A 21,528-nucleotide genomic window follows, 5' to 3' on the forward strand; every position below is an offset into this window, starting at 1 on the left:
AGCCCCAGGACAGGAAAAAGAAGTGGTGCAGGTGGCTCAGTCGTCTCCCCGTGTTTTGCGCAGTCTTAGCTAAGTCCCTTTTAGGGGAAGAAGGCGAGGGTGCAAATGAGGCGAGGCTCCTGCGGCGGGCAGTGCCACCTGCTGAGAGCCGCTCAAGCCGCACCAGCGGGGGCAGCGCCACCTGCTATAAATAGGGCGCCAAGGACAGGGCGTGCGACCGCGCATCCTGTGCTCGGGCCTCCACCCCGCGCGAGGCCCGGGTTCCCTCGGAGCCCGCGGGGCCAGGTCCCCGGCCGGGGATGGAAGGGAGGGGGCGACCCAGGCATCGTCCCCACCCACCCCTCCCTCGGGGCAGGGGCGCGGAGGATGGCCCGCCGGCGGGTGGGCGGGGAGGGGCGGGCGGCCGCGGCGGACCCGCACTGCAGCAGCTGTTGCTCTCCTGTGGCTCCCAGGTCCGGGCAAGTCACACGGCGCCGTGGGGGAGGGGGCCCCGCGCCCCCCTCGCGCTCCCCCGGGACCCGGCAGGGAGCTCCCCGCGCCTGCCCTCCCCTCGCCTCCCCCGCGCTCGCCCAGCCGGGGAGGAGGAAACGCGAGCCGCGCGCAGACACCTCCTCCTCGGCCGCCGCCGTGCCGTCCGCGCCACGGCGCCTGTTGCTGCGACCGCCGAGGGACCAGCCGGGTCCTCCGCCGCCAGAAGAGGCGGGAGACGTCAGCGCGCCGCCCGCTCCGGCCCGGCCGCTGGGAGAGCTGAGCCCGCGGGCGCGATGGACGCCCCCAGGGTGCCCCCGAGCACCTGCGCGCCCCGGCGCCGCCCCGGGCTCTGAGCGCGCCGCCGCACAGGTAGGCGCCTCCGGCTGCGCCCACGGCGCCCGCCCGCTCCTGGGGCACCCCGGCCTCCTGCGCCCCGGCTCCCCACTGCGCGCTCTGCCCGCCCGGAGAGAGCAATCGGCAGCCCGGGGGCGCTCCCGCGGTCCTCGCCAGGCGGAGGTGTCTCAGGGCGGGGTGAGAGGGCGGAGAGTTCAGGGCCACCTCCTTGTCCCCTTTTCGGATAAAAGCATGAGATTCCCAGAGCCCCAGGAGCTCCTGCAGGTTTCAGAGGATTCCACCCTGCCCCCCACTCCTCCTGCCCTGTGGTCACATCCTCCCTCCCACCAAATAGCTCCCAGGGTATCGCGCTCTTAAGGCGTCCACACTGGGGGAGGGTGGTCACAGTGACCCCAAGCCACCCTTTTAAAGTTCAGGGTACTTTGCAGCAGCAACTTTGGCAGTTCCACCGCTGCGCGCAACATTTCTTTCTATGGGCACATCCTGTTCCAGTCATTTTGAAACCCTGCTTAATTGTCTAGAGCGGCTTCCTGATCGCCTTGTGATGGTGAGACTCCCTCCGACCTCGCCGCACTTTACTTGTTTTTTTTTTTTTTTTTTTTTTTAAAGAGGTGTCATTTTGTTCGAAATCCACCTAGATATATGGACTTCCCCTGTTGTGATTTTATTTAAAACGGCGCATTCTCCGGAAGTTGCTTAAAAAGGAAAAGAAATTGAAAGTTATGGTTGTTGCTGCCAGCAGTTTTAATGTTTTAGAGAGCCTATATTAACGGGTAAATTTTCACTTCATAAAGCTGTCATTCTTCCTTTTAGGTGATTAGATTATTTCACTAAGATAATCAGACCTTAAAAGAGTTTTTAAATGATGTGATTTAAATGGACCACACCCACGAAACTCAACTATCTCCACAAATCTGAACTGGGAAAGTCTTTGCACTGAGCTTATGCTCAGCATACAGGTCTTGATAAGGAGCCTTTGTTTTGTAGAGCAGAAAGCTATTCCCTTCCGCAGCCGTGAGGTGGGACCTTAGGGGCATGGCTACCCCTGGGTTTTGGTGTGTTTGGGAACCCGCTTTGTGTGGGAGAGGCTGGGCAGAAAGAATGGAAGGACGATTGTTCCAAGAGGTGGGGCGTGAGCTTTGCAAAATACTTTCCACCCGCTGCCTTTCCGTGTTCTGTGACTGGCTTGGGTTAGGGATCGCGGAAGCACTTGGGTTTTGTACCCATTTTTAGTGTTGAGACAGCTCCTTTGCTTAAAAGAAAATGTGCCCATTGATCGGCTCCTGCCAGAGGGCTCTGAAGTCTATCTTAAGGAATCAGAAAGTGCATGAAAAAGTTTGTAAACAGGGGCTTTATAACTTATTTGAATGGGATCCAATTACACTATTCAATCTGCCTGTTATTTATTTTTTCTACTAAGTTATGGGAAAATAAGACCCTCCCAAGTGCTTCCTCTGCAGATTTATCTATCAGCAACCACTGACATCCCATAAACTGAAGGTACAGCTGTGATTTAAGACTGTCTTACAAAATGTTGGTTTAAATGGAATGTCCTTGACACTCTTTTTCTATATGGTTTGTGGTAGTGGGAATTGAACCCAATCCTTCTCCCTGAGCTACATCCCAGTCCTTTTATTATTTATTTATTTTTTACTTGGTCTCACTAAGTTGCTAAATTGCCCAGAGTGGGCTTGAATTTGGGCTTTATCCCCCTAGAGGTGACATAGATATGTTCTACCATGCCTGGCCTGACACTTGAGTACAAGAGATATAAAAGGGACCAATAGTGGTTCAAAAGAGGAAATAAAATAATCAAATGCTAATTAAAACAAAACCTTTATCTGCATTTGTTCAGTCATTTGCAAACCAGTAGAAGACAGAAAAATGACTGGTGTACTTAGGAATTGTTAGTGTCGAAGTAAAGTTTTGCAAGTGGGCCTCCATGCCGTAGTCTTCCATTGCATACTGAGAGCTCAGGTGGTTTCCCTTTTCACTACAGCCCTTAGTGTCAGTGTTGACTTTTTATCCCATGAAACACATCATAGTATCAGGAGGAATGAAGGAGAAATGGGCAACTGTGAGAAAGTTGTATTAAATGTTTCTTCTCGATGCACACTCCTGGGTCCTCCCTGGCAATCCGTCCCTGGGTGGCAGCTCAGCCAGGGAAGGCTGCAGTCACAATCACAATCACCCTTGTGCAGAGACAGATGTGGGTGGACACACCTTCTTCTAGTATATTCCAGGGTGTGCCAGCAGGCGGGCTGCCTGAGATTTTGGTCACCATTTCTTAATAGAATCAGGAGAGAGAAGAGAGCATGGAGCTAGAGAGCATTGTTTCTGAATATGCTTTTCTTTTTATCTCAGAAGATGACAACCCCTCAGTCCTGCACTGTGTTCTTCATAGTAGTCTGCAGCACCCAGGCCCCACACTTTACAGATTCCCCACAGAACCTAAGAAGTCAGTGAATCCATTTGGGAACTTTGTGCCTATGTGTGGGTGCCTGGCCACCATTTGTCTTGCCCTTCTCCTGTCTGTTGTGCTGCTCTTCTCAAATTTAATGGTCACAGTAATCCCCATCCTTGACCTGCTTTCCAATCCTGTTCCCCTACTCTTCATTAAAACTTCCAGAAGTCAGATTTGCTCATTAAAATGACTGAGTTTGCTCAGCCACCAGAGAATGTTGGGATTCACATCCCTGTAGTTATATGACAGAGGATTTGAGAAGATTACCTTACAGTTTCCCTTGCTGACTTCCTCCTTGTCTCTTTCTTCCAATCCTACATTGTGATAAAAATATTTTAAAATGCGATTCTTCACAAATAATATGATAGCTTCCGTGTTCAAGGTTTTTGACCTTTTTCAGCCAAAAATCCCATTTGATGACTTCTTAGATTGAAACACATTGGCTCCCTTTTCAGGTTTCAAATATGTAGAAAAAATTTTTCATCTTTGGGCCTTATGAAAAAAAAAATTTGACATTTGGGTTTGAGAGAAACTGAGAATAGGGTAGGAAATATGTTTTAGCACTGACAGGCCTTTAAATGTTCTTATTTCCTTTGGGATAAAAGTAACCATTTTTCTCTTCAAAATAATGCACTTGTTTGATGCTGTTATATATGATGAGGGTATCTAACCCCCCAGTAGAGAAGAACTTATGGGTTTGCTGTAGAATTAATGAATATATACAGCACTCAGTTAAAATCACATCACTATCATGTTTATTTTATATTTTGGTTGTACATGTTTGTAGTACTGACTCAGTCTGTGCTCACTAGAGAAACATGTAATACAAAGATAGATAGATAGATAGATAGATAGATAGATAGATAGATAGACAAGGTTGGCTTACAATGACTGCCTGCAGGTCAGGTGTGAGTATGCAAAAGGGGAGCATACACAGTATCCTCCAGAGTCTGCACACTGGAGAGCCTAAGGATCCAGTCCGAGGCTGAAGGGCTGCGGCTCACTGTAGGGTTCCACACAAGCCTGTATCAGGAAGGCAAGGCATTTGCAGTGAAAGGCTGAAGAGTTCGTGGGGTGGATGTCGGGGTGAAGGCTGGACATGGAGCTCCTCCGAAGAAAACCAGAAGTGAGCCTTTCTTCTTCCCCCTTTTTATTCCATTCAGAGAACAAACCTGTTGGGTGGTGGCACTCACGCCCAGAATGAGCCTTCTTTCTTTAGTAATCCCTTCAGCCACACCCAGAATTGTGCTAAACCCATCAATTGAGTGTGTTTCTTACTCAACTTGACACAACAGTTAACTTTTACAGTAATGATTACCTTCATTATGGGAAGCTGGTACGTGGTGTGTCTTAATTATTTTTTAGCCCTTTCCCCTCTGTTTTTAGAATATAATTCAGACATTAAGAGTGGATTACTAAATCAGTCATGATAGTGCACACCTTTTATCACAGGATTTGGGAGACAGAGAGGATTGCTGTGAATCTGAGCCTGAACCATATAGAGAGACCCTATCTCAAAAAAAAAAAAAAATTGGATTACTAAAGACTATTACTAAAGTTTAGATAGAACAGTCAAACTAATCCATTAGCAAGGTATTCGGGATTATCTCCTTCCAAAGATTTTGTTATACTGGAAAGAACAAAAGTTTTTATATAAGACAGATCTGGATTCCAATTCTGCCTTCACCATTTGCTAGTGAGGGAAACTTTTCTAAAATGGGAATGATAAAGCATACTTCCTAGAGTTTTGAGAATGTGGAAGGCCATATATGTAATATGTCCAAGAAGTAGTTGGTTACAGATACTCCTCTAGCAAAGTGGTTAATAGCAAGCTCGGCCCAAAGAATCTAGGTTGAAATCCTGACTGTGCCGCTTTCTACTAGTCTAACTGTGGGCGGATCTACTTTTTTTACAGCCAACTTGCTTCTCCCATCTCATATTTAGAGGTGATGGTGGTTCATGATTGTGTCGGGTGTCTAAGACTATTGTGAGGCTTCAGTGTATGTGATAACTGTTCTTGTTACTACTTAAAGCAACCAGGAGAAGGGAGGGTTACATAGAACCTCTGGAGGCCAGGTAGGACCCTTTATTCTTTGTCCTGTGCAATGAAGGATAGAAGAATACAGGAAGTGACTAAGAGACATGCTGAAAAACTGGGCTTGCATTGGCTCTGATTAATGTCAGGAAGGGAAGTCATTCAAAAGCATCAATACCTCACACATCAGGTTAGAGAGGAATAGCCTGGTACTGAGGCAGGATGCTGGGAGGATAGAGCCTTGGGCTTCAGGACCTGCGAGTGCTGGCGTATAGCTTACTGCTGCAGGAACTGCCCTTCTTTGGGTTACTGCTTGGGAATCACCACATACCTCTGCCTGGGGTGGAATTCTGAGACGTGGGCAATTTGTATGCCTAAGCCAGTGGTCCTACTGAACGAGATTGGAGTGTGTCAGGCTGCATTGCGGTTCTGTTTAGATCTGGGGTAAAGGACAGAACAGCTAAACCACTGACCCACAAACAGGAGTGGCCACTTGCTTCTCCGGGGTCCCTGGCAGCTAATCAGTTTTGGTTGGCTCCTAAGCTGGCCATCCTGCTCTCCATCTTGTTCTCTACCTTCTTTCTTCTGGTTTAATCCATTTGCTATTGCTGGAACAAAATCGCTGAGGCTGAGGGCTTTATTTGGCTCATGATTGTGGTCACTGAAACATCCAAACACCATGTACTGGCATCCAGCAGTACCCTCTAGCTGTATCACAGTGTGGCAAACAGCAGCCTGAATAGCAACCTAAAGCAGGAGCTTATGTGACAGTAAGAGGTCACCTTTTAGAAAATGAGGGCCGGGAGGAGCTGTGACCCTTTATATCATTCCACTCTTGTGGGAACAAAGCAATTCATGCAAGACATAATCTCCTCCTTGACACTAGCATTAATGCCTTCACAGGGGGTCAGAATCCAATCATTGCCTTCTGGGTTCTTCTCTTGCAGGTTCCCCACCCCCACCCCCTTCAGCACTGCTGCACTGAAGACCAAGCTTCCAGGACATAAACCTTTGGGGGACGCACTCAACTCATATCCAAACCGTAGCACTTTCCTACCAGACTCTGAGAAGGGAGGGCTGGGGTTTGTTAGCAGCTGGGAAGTCCCCCATGCTGCTTTCTGTGGTTTGCTAGGGGAGCAGAGGTGCTGAGAAGGCTGTGGGGTCCCAGTAGGGAGTTAGCTGACACCGACCTCTGCTTCTGCTTCCTGATCAGTGAACCCATCCTTTCTTCACGTACCTCCCCCACACATTTGTTCCTGAAGGGAAGACAGGAGCAGCTTTGTATCCCTATACCATGTTGGGGACATTTGGTATCAAGCATTATGAAAATTAGATGCACCAGATTTTTAGACATAGAAGAAAACTTGGAGATGATCCTTGTCTTATTCTCTTATAAGAATAAACTTGAGATTTGGAGAAGCTAAGTTACTTTCTTTTTCAACCTCACACTTGAAAGTATTCTCTTGAGGAAACTGACATTCTTTGCAGCTCTTGGATGGGAGTCAGGGAATTGGATTGTCCTAATTCTGTCACTAAATTTGGATAGGCTACTTTACTTCTCCAGAACCCAGTTGCTTCATTTCAAATATGAGGGGCATTTCTAAATGGCTTTAAAGGGCTTGCTAGCTTTAAAATTTTATGAATAGAAGTGCGTGCTTTTAGGGGTAGGTGGCCTAGCAGGATTTTTGTGTTTTGAGGAGGAGAGGAGTAGAATACCAAAGGCTCTGTCTAGAGGGATAGGTCCTGTACACACAGGGCTCTACTATCAAGAACATAAATAGAAACTCACTGTAATAAGGAACTAGCATTTCTTACTATGGACCTGAAGCACAAGAGGCCTCATGCGAATAGGTAGGCTTAAGTTCAACCTAGAGTCCAATGTAAATGATGTGGATTGAGATGGCTTTAAAAATAATGTAATGGTTTGTTAGTGTTGTTGAATAGTCCATCTATGTCATGACTTTTTATTGAAAAGTAATGATTGCCTGGTTTTATATCATGATTCTTACAAGAATCTGAATGTCTTGTATAAAAAGATAGCTATGTCTGACTGAGATTGAACAGGTAGCTTGATATCTTTTGAGCAGCAGTCAGAGCTAATCTACTTTGTACATAGAAACTAAGAATGTGCCGCAAGTGATTTGAAAAGTGAAAACTAGGCATTCAAAGTGTTTTGTCAAACTGCTGGCAGAACTAATTTTATGGCTATTTACCAAATGATTTAAATGGATGATCACTTGTCATTCTGCTGTGTTTGTCACCACCATATTAATAATTGCCTCACCTAAAATAATTGATAGACTTCAGGTCTACCCTTTGTAGTAATTCTAGTAGTTCTTTAAACATACATTGGGATTAACAGCTGTCAACAGTTAGAGCTTGAAATAGATTCAATTACAGGACTGAATGTCAAGCCAGGCATGTAATGCTATTTTCACCTGTAGACAAGAAAGGGAAAAAAAAGATAGACTATTAATTATTTGATTATATGAACTTCAAGTCTATCTTCATTTGAGGAATAGCTGTACAAAAGAAACAGGGTCAGGGACTACACTTTCACAGGGTATATATGAGCACTAGTGAATTGTTTTATTGCTAAACTTTTTTTCTTTTTTTTTGGTACTGGGGATCAAACTCAACACCTCTTGTTTGCCAGGCTGGTGCTTATCCCTAGCCCTATTTCTAAACTTTTGAACATGTAAAATAAAAAAATAACTCATTATTTTTTGAACACTACTTTAGTAGTGTTCAAATTATATTATAAAATTAGTTTTAAAGTGGTGCCATATATAAAAACATAGAATAAAAAATAGACTTCTGTTCTGTTTCAGAAATGGTCAAAAGTACTGCTCCTCAGAACCTCAGACCTTAGGAATTTAAGGAGCTTGTGGTCCCACAGAGGGACACCTCTTCAAACTCTTGGAGTAATATGATGATTAGGTACAAAGTATGGAGTGATATACCGACGGCTGCCCCCAGCCTCCTCAGAAGGAACAGGTGGTGGTTACTCAAGCAATTGCATAAATATGAGTTGGAATTAAAAGCTAAGTGTAGATCCCTACACTCCCTGTTCTCCCTGGGTCTCATATTTCTACACATTTTGTAAGCAGGATACCGAATGCCTCATTCTAGAGTACATTTTCAGTCATGTTTCTACAACAAACAGGGAACTAACGCAAGGGTACAAATGCCTGTATAAGAATTTTAGGCTCCCTGTACCCAGATTCTTCTCTAGTAGCCCACTGCAATGCTAGCGTCACCTGGCTTGTGGGGATTGTGGGGGTCAGAGAACTGATCCAAATGCCGACTCTCTAGTTACTGCTCTTGGTCCAAGCAATTAATGGTCTTTAGGCTCTGACCCAGGGATCTCATGTCTTCTACCAGTAAGTTAACTTGTGGTAGGCTAATCTGTTAGCTTGAAGACCTTTTGCAGTTTGTGAGAGGTATTATGTTCCAAAGAGAAGAATAGTATGCACTGTAGCACAGAGGCATGAGAAATCACATCTTACGTGAGGAGCTATGACTAGTTTTCTATCTCTATATCCAAAAGGTACATAGAGGAGGACATTAGGGATAATAAGAGTTAAAGAAATAGACAGGGCCAGATAGCAAAGAGACCTTTCTTGCCATGGAGAAGAGTTTAGATTTTATGGGAAGGAAGCAGTAAGGTAACTTTAGCACAAGAGTGTCATGATAAATTCCCTGTATTAGGAAAGTTACTCTAGTAAATATGTGAGGGATGAACTGAAGAATGAGAATATCTTTTTCTCTAGGTGGGAAGATTCAAGCTATAGTAAGATGGTAAAATGAGTTAGAACCAGTAGCAGGACGAAGAAGGAATATGAATGACCCCTTGGCCAGTACTGCACTGTGCATCTAGAATTTCCCCCTCAGGGGTCCTTAGGTAACGTCTTGGTGCCCAGGGAAGTATTTCTGGGAGAGCTAAGGGCTACCTTTTAAAAAGTAGGGCCTGGTAGGAGGTCGTTAGGCCACTGAGAGCCTGTCCTTACAGGGTGTTAGCCCTTTCTGCTTCCTCCTTTTCATTCCCAGCCACAAGATGAGTGGTTCTGTGCCCCACACTTCCACCCATGATGTGCTGCCCTGCCTCAGGCCTAGAACCTACAGGGCCAATTGATCATGGACTGGGCCCTCTGAAACAGTAAGCCAAACCTTTTCTCTTTACAAGGTGATTATCCAGGTATCTGTTACAATGATGGAAAACTGATTAACACAACCAATAAAATAAATAGTGATACAATTCACTGAAATTGACCTATTAGGAAGGAAGAGAAGTTCTGGGAAGGAGGGAGATGAGACTGAGTAATCTTAAAAGATCTAGATCCCCACTGAGGTGCTTATGGGATATTCAGCTAGAAATATGCAAAATGACAGGTTTTGATGTGGGTCTCAGACAGGAGGCTTCCAGAGGGACCGACAATTGGGCCTCTTGTGCAGTGCTCAGAAGGAGGGGCCTGAGAGTCAGGTGTAGACCATGTCATGCCTCTGTGACAAGTGGCTCCAACTTTCTAGACCTCAGATTCCTAGTTTATAAATGTAGTCTCTGATAAATATGGAGATTAAAGATGAGACAAGGCTCATACCTGGCACTCAATAAAAGTAATCTGTATATCAAGATGTGGTTGATGACATCAAAGAAAAGTCAGAGGACTGAGGAGGGAGGATGGAACCAAACAGTGGATGAAAAGCTTTAAAGAGCAGGGCATGGTGATGCATAACTGTAGACCTAGCACAGTGGGAGGCTGAAGCAAAAGGATTGCAAATTTGAACCTAGCCTAAGTAACTTAGCAATTTAGTGAGATGTGTCAAAATAAAAAAATAAAAATTAGCTGGGATGTAGCTCAGTGCAAGGCTCTGTGTTCAGTTCCAGAACTAAGAGAAAAAACAAACAAGCAAACAAACAAAACCAAGCCAAAAAAAAAAAAAAAAGAAACCTAAAAAGAAGCAATTGGAGAGGATGGGTGACTATCAGAAGAGTTTCACAAAGGGCTTTCTTTTTCCCTTCTGCTTCTTCCTCTTCCTCCTCTCCCTCCTTTCTTCCTTGTCCTTCTTTTCTTCAATGGGAGAGAATTTACTCACCCTTTGAAATACTTTCTGGGGCCTGGGGAGCGGCATAAGCACCTGCCTTACAAGCAGGCGGTCGTGAGTTCGATCCCTGGTACCAATAAAACATTAAAAAAAAAAAAAAAAAAAGAAGATGAAATATTTCCTGAGCCCCATCTCTGCATCACTGCCAGGCCCTGAGATGAATGGTGGAGGAGATAGATGCAGTTCCCTGTGGTTATGGAGTTTCTCTTGTGTCCTGGCTCAAGGGACCCGAGACACTGAAGGTCCAGGGTGAACATGAGTAGAGATGAGGCCTTGCAGTCTTTGAGACAATTGAGTTCTACCCAAAACAATTCTGCTGAAACAGAGGGACATGCAGGTGAGAGAGTTGGGGTCTAGTAGGAGTAACATGGACATCTGTTGATGGAGCGGGCAAAGTGTTGGGGAGATGGCTTGCAGTATGTGAATTAAAATGATTTTTAGGATGGTGTTTGGCAAATAATAGGCATTGAATGTGAGAGTGGAGTATGAACTTGTGACTGGGGGAGAGTTAAGATTTGAATAGGGATTAGGGATATAGCTCAACAGTAGAGCATTTGCCTACAAGTGTGAGGTCCTGGGTTCCCAAGCACCACAGGGGAATAAAAGGTAACATCATTGAATAGTGACATAAATAACTAGGTCAGTTGTTTAAAACTAGCTTGGTTCTATAGACTCTAATGATGGATGGCTAATATTTTTTTCACAAGATTTTTTTTCTAGGGGAATCACCTGTACTGAATTTTATCTTGGGAAAATGTCTTGAAATAGTTGTTCAGTGATACAATAGAGTTTAAAGCTGTCAGACTAGCTCTCTATTGTTACCTCCTGTGCTTGCCTTTGCTGGCCCTATGGGGCTTATGTTTCACAGCAGTGTCCCAGTGGGATCTTTGTATTCTGTAATGAGTGTGACAGTTATGCCATTACTAGGTTTTATAGGTAATACGATTGCAGGAGAGCTCTTTCTAGGCAGATCAGCTTATTCCAGCTAATATTCATTTCTTCTTACATTTGAGCTTCAGACTTTTAAGTTTAGGAGTCATAACTCTCTCAAAGTAGATACTGCTATGACTTCATTAAATTCTAATGGCTCTGTTTTTCCTCCCCTAGGGAGTCTGCATCAGAAGCGTGTAAAACAGATTGCTTGGTCCAAAATAGAAAACCAGTGGCAAGATTTTTGCTGAGTCTCTAGACTTTTCCAAGATGGAACCAATAACATTCACAGCGAGGAAACATCCGTTTCCTAGTGAAGTCTCGATCAACTTCGGCCTGCAATTGGTTGGCTCCCTGCCTGTGCATTCTCTGACCACCATGCCCATGCTGCCTTGGGTTGTGGCGGAGGTGCGAAGACTCAGTGGCCAGTCCTCCAAAAAGGAACCTGTCGTCAGGCCAGTCCGGCTTTGGGTTTCACCCTCTGGGCTGAGATGTGAACCTGACCCGGGGAGGAGTCAACAGTGGGATCCACTGATCTGCTCGAGCATCTTTGAATGCAAGCCCCAGCGCGTTCACAAACTGATTCACAACAGCCACGACCCAAGCTACTTTGCATGTCTGATTAAGGAGGATGCTGCCCACCGGCAAAGTATCTGCTATGTGTTCAAAGCTGACGATCAAACAAAAGTAAGTTGGAAAGAAATGAGTAAGGCACAGCTGAATAACTTTTTTTCTTTTTCTTTCTTTCTTTCTTTTTTTTTTTTTTTTGAGACAGCGTCTGGCTATATAGCTCAGGTTGCCTCTGAACTCACTGTGTGGGTCCATGCTCGAATCTGTGGCAGTCCTTCTGCCTCAGCCTCCTGAGCGCTGGGATTATAGGCATTCACCACCACACCCAGTTGTGAATAGTGTTTCTTGTACAGAGATCAGGAAATTTATTTTAAGTATCCTAGAATGAGTAAGGAGATCATGCTGCAGTTATACAGAGGTTATTTAACCAAATTTGGGTTTCATTGGGATATCTTAGTTTTTATCTGAAGGATATTTTCAACAGGTATTAGAAATTATAAATTCAAAAATGCAACAGAGAAATCTATATGGAGCCATAAACAAGAACCGAAGACTCATCATTTATGGTGTCTGTCCTAAAGTTTCAGTGCTGGTCAAGCTGAAATGTGCTTGTGCATGTCCTGGGGGTTGGGTTAAAATGCAGATTCTGACTCAGTAGCTGATGCTTCCCAACTGCATTTCACTCCAGAACTGTATTTCTCACAAGCTGCTAGGTGGTGCCAGTGCTGCTCCTTTGCAAGTTGTGCTTTGAGTAGAAACGATCTAGCTTGGTGGTCTCCACGTTTTATTCCCATTAAGAAAAATACAGTTATGGGCTGGGGATTTAGCTTAGCGGAATAAGTGCCTGCCTTGCAAGCGTGTGGTCGTGAGTTCGATCCCTGGTACCGGTAAAAATACAAAAAAAAAAAAAAAAAAAAAAAAAAGAAAGAAAAAAGAAAAATACAGTTATTTATAAACTATATAGAAATTCTTTTAGGCAGTTTCCTAAGGCATCATGTTCATTTAGGCAAAGGTGATTGGTAACAACAGTCAAATTTTGATATTTTCGGGTGTTCATCTGTGTTTTTTTTTCTTTCACCAACTTCACATCAGATTTGATTGTTTTGTTATTGTTTCATCTCATGATGTATCTGAGAAAAATGTTTGCAATATTGTCAAGGCTCTGCTATTTTGCTGCTCATTTTGCTCACATTATTATTAGCCTTATTTGTAGTTCTTTACAGGGCTCTTTTAAATCTGCTTGTCTCTTCTGGGAGGATTTGTGTAGGTAAAATCGAGGGTATAACCTCTTTCTACTACTTTCTCAGTTGTGCCCACAAGCGAATGCAATTGATGCACTATGCTGAAAACAATAAGCAGCAGAGGACCCCACAGCTAACCCCAGTGCGCTGCGGGACTCTCTGCTTCCTAGGGTGCCAGGCCCGAGGGACTCCAGCTGCTGGCCACAAGGACTGGGTGAGGGTGCCATTGGCGATCCATGTGGAAAATATCTGTAAAGCCATGTTTCGTATTTTCAAACTTAAAACATAAATAGGAATGCTAATGTTTTCCCTTTGTACCCCAAAGGATTATTTTGCATATTCTTCAGGGAATAAGAACCTGATTGGGAAGTTAATACTTTGGCACCAAATGTAGTTGGCCCTCCATCCCCATGGTTGAACCCCTTCTGTCTTCATGAATTCAACCAACTGCAAATAGAAAATACTTGGAAAAAAATTGCGTCTGCACTGAATGTATACAACTTTTCTTTTCCTGTCTTCATTCCCTAAATAATACAGAATAACAGCTATTTACATAATGTTTATATTGTAGTAGGGATTATAAGTAAATCAGAGGAGACGTAAAGTAAATAGGAGTTTGCATATTGATTATATGTAAATTCCATTCCATTTTGTGTAAGAGAGTTGAACACCTATGGGTTTTGGTATTGGCCAAGGTCCTGGAACTAATCTACTACAGACACCACTGGTTGCTTCTTTTACTGACTGGTTCAGGGATTGCTGCTCCAGGTACTGCTGGAGAGGCCTTCGAGAGGCAGTGGGAAGGCAGACACATCACTAGGGAATCAACTCTGGTGATGCACAGGGCATGATGGGAAGGCAGAGGTGAAGCCTACTTAACAAGTACCCAGAGGATAAGGAAGGCTTTCTAAAATAAAGGCCACTTAGAGCTCCGAGCCTCCATTTCACCCATAGAATCACATGTCTTGCTATGCTAGATTATGTGATGTTGCTGTCCGTGAACCTCGAATGGGCATGGGCTGGGTGGTCAGAGGAACTGACTCCCCGAACGCCAGCCCCACCTCTGCCTCGTGTAAAACTGGCTGAGCTCAGCAATTGACTGTTTCCTCACCAGTTAAATGATATAGTTAACCATTTATCTCAGAGTTCTTGGGGTGACTGTATGAGGAAGAACGAGATCTGAAATTTAGTAAGAGGGTCGGGTGTGGCTCAATGGTAGAACACTTGCCTCGCATGCTTCAGGCCCTGGATTTCAATCCCAGCACTTAGGAAAGAAGAAAGAAAGGAAGGGAGAGAGGGAGGGAAAAAAAGAAAATGGAAGAAAGAAAAGAAGAGACAGAAAGAAAATGAAACAATATTTATAGCCATGAAAATTTATTGAAGAAAGTTTTAGTGGAAATAGATTAAATGCTAAATTCATTTCAAGTTTTTGGTCAAAAGGAAGCAGATACATGATGCATGTCTTCCACTCTCATAGATGAGACCCTGGTCACCCTGCAGCAACATTTTAAGTTAGAGACTTAGAAACTGCATAAATGGCCAGGCATGGTGGTGCATGCCTGTGATTCCAGCTCTTGGGAGGCTGAGGCAGGAGGACCACTGTGAGTTCAAGGCCAGCCTGAACTATATAGTGAGACCCTGCCTCAAAAACAAAAACAAAACAGAAAAACCGTCATATTAATAGTTCTCATTATTAGGTAGATTCCAAAATAAGAACAAGGCTTGAGCAGCCCTACCCTAGGACAGTGCTATACAAGGCTGGCCTTTCCTTGAAGAGAGGTTTTATATGGAAGGGTTGTTTGCCATGTCACACTTTTGACTCTCTCGGAGTCTTTCACAGGCACCTGAGACTGGCTCTGGCCAGTCACTTAGCTACTTGACAAGGGGAAGAGAAAGTAGATTTCTGGTCCTATTCTATATTCTGAAATGCCATGGTTGAAATATGAATTAGTACTTCAGTTATTTTTGGCTTGCACACAGTTTTTACAACGTGAATTGTCATTACCGAGAGTATAAATTGTTGCCATCCTGCTCATTTTGTAGAAGAGTCATTTGCAGTGCAGGTTCTTTAATCAGGGATTCTGTTGCTGGAAAAAGAACGGTAAATGACATTAACCATGATTCTAACTGTCATGGTATCTGTTACATTCTTGGGACCTGATGGCACAACATCAAATGGCAGAGAACTGTCTGAAGTGGGAAAATGTTAACCTCCACTGTCATTTTTCCTGACTCTGTGTAATATTTGCTCAGTGAGAGAATTCTTCTGATTAAGACCTCTTCTAAATAGATGAGGTCAGCATCTACTGTGCTTGCCAAAGGGGACATGCATTTCCTGCCAGGGTCAGAAGCAGAAAACTTCTGTTTGAGAGGAAATCCTTTGATCAGCATCTAAATGAACTTGCTGAGAAATGTCTAGGGAGCAGAGGCACATAAATTAATAATTTTACAAGCACGCTATGAGATTGCGCTTCCCGCATAGTCCTGTAGAATGTGCTCAAGGTGTCCACACAGAGTTTTTCCATGACCAAAGGCTTTTAAAAATTATTGGTGGTCCCAGAAAGCATTACTTGATGTGGGCTATACCTGTGACTATTTACTCCACTTGAAATTAAAACATATTATAAAAACATTAATTTTCAAATTTATTTGAAAAGAAATGTAATAAATTCTTACATGTTAACCTAAATGATATTTTTGTGCATAGAAACAATATTTTACAGAAAAAAAATTGGGAGTAAAGATGGCTGTATTTTTCCGCCTTCCATGGCTGTGATCAAATACCTGGGAAAATAGCTTTAAGAAGGAAAGGTTTGTTTGGTCCCAGGTTTGGAGTTTTCAATCCATCGTTGGCTGGCTCTGTTGTCTTTGGGCCTACAGGAAGGCTGAATATCATGGTGGGGAACACGTTGTAGAACAAAGCTGCTCATCTCATAGAGGCCATGCAACAGGAAGAGAGCAAGAGAGAATGGTGCCAGGGACAAGTTGTGTCCTTCCAGGTGACTGCCTCAGTGGCTGCTTCCTCCAGTTGGTCCTATTCCCACAGTTTCGACTACCTCCCAATACCTGATTCAATTATGAACTCCTCAATAGGTTGATCCATTGATCAGATTGATCTATTGATCAGAATGCAATCACTTCCCAAAAATCAGCCCTCTGAACATCGTTGCACTGGGGACCAAGTCTTTAACACCTGGATAGGCGTTGGAGGGACATTCTAGATGCAAACCATAATATTGGCATAGTTTCATTTCATTTTATTTTTCCAAGTCTTTGCAATATCTGGATTAATACAAGATGATTGAATTCTCATGGCTGTTTCTTCATTCATTCTGTTGTGATATGTTGCTTTGGTTGAGTCTGGCCCCACTCAGATATATGGAAGGAAAATGGGGAAACTTTTTAGATATGCTTCTTTAACACCACAACAACTCAACAAGTGACAGTTTCATAAAGGTTGGCTGCAATATGAAATCTGAAACCATAGCAAAGCACTTTTCACACTGTTATGTGAAATCCGTTGTTCCATGTTATGTTTTAGTGAATGTCTTAAGCAGGCACAGTTCTATACTATTGTGCATTCATTATTTAGAAAACATTAGTTCTTTGAGTTTTGTAGACCATCCTCTGAGCACTGCTGAATTAAGAAAGTTGTATGTTGGTGTATTAAAAACTCTGAAAATTCCTTCTGCAAGGCAGACTCTTTAAGCCCCGCAAGCCCAATTTTCCTCAAATTTGTGGCACTATATATTAATTACACTTCTTTTACTACCCATAAAGCATAGTTTTGAATCTGAGTTTGTGGTAAGAAATCAATGCATCCACTATGGAAAACTGGAACCTACCTGGGTGACCCTGACTGGATCTTTTCCCTCATCAGTTTACAGAGAAATCAGGACTCAGGCCTAGGCAAATTGTGAAGTTAGACAATCACGCAGAGCTCCATTCTCTGACCCGTTCCCCAGCACTGCTTCCTCTATGAACATCTGTGCTCAGTGTCCTGATCTGCCTCTCAGACTGAGGTCTACTTCAGCTCATTCATAAGGGCATTTACACGGTAATCCTGCATCTGTGGGGTAAAATGCTTTGTTGCCATTAGAGAATTTCTAGCCCCGAGGAGAGGTAATGGAAATTTTGGTTGCTCCTCTAATTTTATATGATATTGTTTTTTAGCAATCAAAGATAAAAATGAATTTTGACTTAGAGCGGCAGGTGTTACTAATATGACACAAACTGGAGGGGAAACACAGGTTGGTGTACAGATGGGGGGGAGGACATTATGTGTGGGGCCCAGGAGAAGTCTGCGATGGGGTACATGGGAGCATCTATGGTTTAAGTACCAAGTGTTTCTTCGCTGGGGTCCTTTGTTGTGTTGGAACTGGGTAGTGTCTCTTCAAACTCTGGTCAGGTTTTGGTCTTCTGGGTTTGGCGTCCAACCTAGGCACAATGTGCAAAAGGCTTCCCTGTTCCATCCTGCCTAAAGAGAGAGTCTTGGAATTGCTAGTCGCCTTTCTCCTCTCCCAGAGAAGTGTTTGTTTTGTTTTGTTTTGCTAGGACTGATGCTTAGTAGAGGGGACAAAACGTAAAAAAGGGAGCAAGGAGAAAGCTGGGTTGGGGGACAGCAGAGAGCGCTGGAGTCACTTCATGGAAAACAGGTACACAGAAGCCTGCTCAGGCCAGGCCTTCTCACATTTGCTGAGGAAGCTGTACTTGGAACCTTTCATGTTCTTTGAGGGCAAAGGTTTTCTTTTCTGCGATTCTCTCTCCCTCTTCCTTCTTTTATTAAAAACGGGGGATTGAACTCAGGGACCTGGGCATGAACTCTCCCCCTGCACTGTACCCCCGCAGCCCCCCTTGTCTGCAGCAGGACGCTGCCAAGTTGCCGAGGTTGGCCTTGAATTTGTATCCTCAGGCCTCCGCCTCCCGTGTGTGGCTAGGATTACAGGTATGTGCCACAGCACCGGGCTCTAAACCACCTCTCTTTCTTTGTTCTCCTTTTATCCACCCTCTAAAAATTTTCCTTCTTACTTAAGCCTAAATACACTTAAAGATGTAAATTTTTTGGAAAAAAAACTTAAAATGACACTTCATCTTGCGGGCTGTTGTTTTGAACACTGATTGATTAGGTCTTTCTAAGTGTTCTTGTCAATACCTCATTTGTTTGCTTTTTTTAAAATTAGGAATACAGAATAATGAGATCTGCCTTGATAAACAGGCACATGCATACATGCTTTTTATTTTCATCCTTCTTCTCCCCCTCTCCCCTTCCTCTCCTCTCCCTGATCCCCTTTCCCTTCTCCTGTCCTGTCCTCCCTGACACTGCTCCTCTCCCGTCCTGTCCTCTGCTCTCCTCCCCTCCCCTCTCCTCCCCTCCTCTTCCCTTCCCTACCTTTCCTTTTCTTTCTCTTCTCCTTCCTTCCTTCCTTCCTTCCTTCCTTCCTTCCTTCCTTCCTTCTTTCCTTTTCTGTCACATGAGAGACAATGTGATATTTAACTTACTTTACTTAACAGGAAAGTCTCCGTCAGCTGCATTTCATGAAATTTCCAGGATGGAACTCGAGCACGTCTTTTTCCCCAGGACCTGTGGGGGACTCAGGCCGTCTCCCCAGCCCCTCCGGTTTCTGCTATCTTAAATATTAAAGGAGAAGGTGGTCTACAGCTGCTTTCCTGTGATTAGCAAAATCGATACTTCTATTCCCCTTTTACAAAAAGCCAAAGTTGCTTTTGGCTTATTTTTAAAATTCATTACAGAAATTTACTTTCCATTACAATTTTGGTTTAATTGTGCCCATTTCTAATTTGTCTTAATAATTCGCCTTTTGCTGGGAATTTTAAATGAGCACCATTTATTTCAGGATTTTCAGTGGAGCTGGCTTCCATTGCATTGCTCGCTTGGCCATTTTATTTGCCAGTCATTACTTCCTTTGTTGGAGTGAAGACTGAAAATCACAACCCCGAGCTGGAGTATTATTGTTCCTAAGGGTGATCGTTCTGAAGAGCATAGTATTATTTTTCACATGTTATTACCCATTCTCCTTTCTGCATTTGATTATCATAATTTCTAAATAGCACATTTTAATCTCTTTTTTGCCACACAGGGAATGGCTCTCAGGTTTATTCGATTTGTTTTGGCAGACTTTTCATCTATGTTAAATTCCTGCCCAGCGCAGTTAACCCACTGTGATTATTACGTGAAACTGCGCTTAGATCCTGGGAGTCGGCTGTGACTCAGTAAGGGTTGCAGGGACCAGTGCTTCCATGTCAGCTAATCAACGGTTGACCGTCTGTCATGCGAGACAGAAGTGGGCTGGCAGGGATTCGTTCTCATCTATAAAAAGAGTGTCCAGTACTGCATGAACTCCAAAGTATTTGTTGGGAGGTTTGGGTTCATGACACTAGATGGATTACATAATTTATTTTTGACTTTGAAAAATGAGTCTGAGGACTTCAGAAACATCTACCTCAAGATAGATGCTTAATTTTTAAAGTCTTTTTTTTCTTCAGGGATATCACGTTATAGAACTTTGTATTTTTCACCAAATTCTTTCAGTTGACAATTCTTGTTTTTAATAAATCCATCCCTAAGAATAGACTTTACGAGTGCCTTGAACCTGAAGTTGACCTGTAGCATAAAAGGATTTATTTATAGCCTAGACCTTTTCTGTCCAGTAATCAGTAGCCATGTGTGCAATTGAGCACTTAAAATGTGACTAGTCCAAACTGAAATGTGCTGGAAGTGTACCAGCACAGTGGATACTGAAGATGTAATTTGAAAAATAGTTATATCTCAATAATTCTAAAATATTTGTTACATGTTGAAATGATCATATTTCGAGTCTATTGAGTTAAACTATATGGGCTAAAATTAATTTCACCTTTTGAAAGTGGTGAAACCCACTAGAAAATTTTAAATTGCATAGATTGGCTGCCTAGCAAGTATTTCTGGAAATAATCTGAACATTCATCACAGAGGGGTCACAGGTTCTCCCCTTCCCTTTTTTTTTCTACTTTTTATTTGCTAATGATAGAATTTTGCTTGGAGTTCTGTAAAAACCTCATTCACAACCATGACCCATTTTAGATAGAGATTGGAGTGGGTCAGCTGCAGTGGTCTTGTTCATTCATTTGCTTCCTTATGTAGCACCTGTCCACCTGCCTGAGCTCCAGGAGAGCACGGCCCCTGGTTGTCTTGCTCCTGCTCTATCCTGGCCCCTGGAATGTGCCTGGTGCAGAGCGGGCACTTCATACATGAATGAATGTATGTTACCATTGTGTATTCATTCTTGAGGATGCATTTCTTGTTTCTATTTTTATGTCTTTAACCTGATCTTACTAGAAAGCCCAGATATCAGTCCAGGTTCTCCAGAGCAGCAGAACTGACAGAATGTAAATGCTGAGGTATTGACTCACGTTGTTATGCAGGGCTTGAAGTCCCAGGACCCACCACATGCAGGCTGAAGGAAGCCAGTCATGCAGTTCAAGGGCCGAGAGCTCCCAGCTGATGGGGTAGACGCTGACTTGCATCTGAATGCGAGAACAGAACATCGGGGGAAGGAGGAAACCAATATCCCTGCTCACATGATCAGGGAGAGAGAATTCAATGTACTCTGCCATGCTCCTCTTTTCAGGCTCTCTGGACTACGGATGCTGCACCCCAACAGTAGGAAGCGCGTCATACTCAGTCACATATTCAAATGCTGGTCTCCTCCAGAAGCATCCCCCAGACACACCCAGGATTGATGTCTAGCCTGGTTTCAAGGCATCCTTGGCCCAGTCATTGTCATTTCCTTGTCTTTCTTTCCTCCCTCCTGAGGGTGGAGCTCTCCTGTTCAGACAGAATCAATTTTAGATGTTGCCCCTGTTTCCTCATCCCTATGAACAAGACTCACAAAACCAAACAACTGTATAGATTTCAAGGGACTAAAGGGCAGTGCTCCTCTTTGGCTTTTTTTTTTTTTTGTCTTTTTCGTTTTTATTGGTACCAGGGATCGAACTCACAGCTGCCTGCTTGCAAGGCAGGCGCTTATGCCGATGAACTAAATCCCCAGCCCCACCTTCTTTGGCTTTTATATACACTGCATTTTCTTGGCATATACTGGTAAGAGCCATGGAAGAGACTTCATGGATGCAGCAGCCTCCACTGGGTTGGACTTGTGTCTAAGTCAAGTCCTTTCAGCTGCAACATAAGCCATTTTTTATTAATCTTCTATTCCATTTTTTTCTGATTATAGACGTATTTCTGTTGTATATTTTTAAAAAATACAAAAAGTTCAAAGTAGCTGGGTGTGGTAGTACATACCTGCAATTCCAGCAACCAGGAGGCTGAGGCAGGAGGATCACTGTGAATTCACTCCAAC

General features: G+C 43.7%; 1 protein-coding gene across 5 annotated transcripts in view; it reads left to right on the plus strand.

The window, feature by feature from the left end:
- Positions 1–700: 700 nt before the first annotated feature.
- Tbc1d1 (TBC1 domain family member 1) overlaps positions 701–21,528 on the plus strand; it is a 220,626-nt gene continuing 199,798 nt past the window's right edge. For all 5 annotated transcript variants that reach the window (XM_063240405.1, XM_063240407.1, XM_063240409.1 and 2 more), the window contains exons 1-2: positions 701–840; positions 11,538–12,047. In XM_063240405.1, coding sequence (XP_063096475.1) covers positions 11,631–12,047 — 417 coding nt within the window. In that variant the 5' untranslated portion in view covers positions 701–840; positions 11,538–11,630. The remainder of the gene's footprint in view (positions 841–11,537; positions 12,048–21,528) is intronic.

The sequence above is a fragment of the Cavia porcellus genome, unplaced genomic scaffold (genome assembly GCF_034190915.1).
Source record: "Cavia porcellus strain 051 isolate PalLab524CR breed Dunkin Hartley unplaced genomic scaffold, mCavPor4.1 scaffold_30, whole genome shotgun sequence".
In the NCBI taxonomy this organism is placed as follows: domain Eukaryota; kingdom Metazoa; phylum Chordata; class Mammalia; order Rodentia; family Caviidae; genus Cavia; species Cavia porcellus.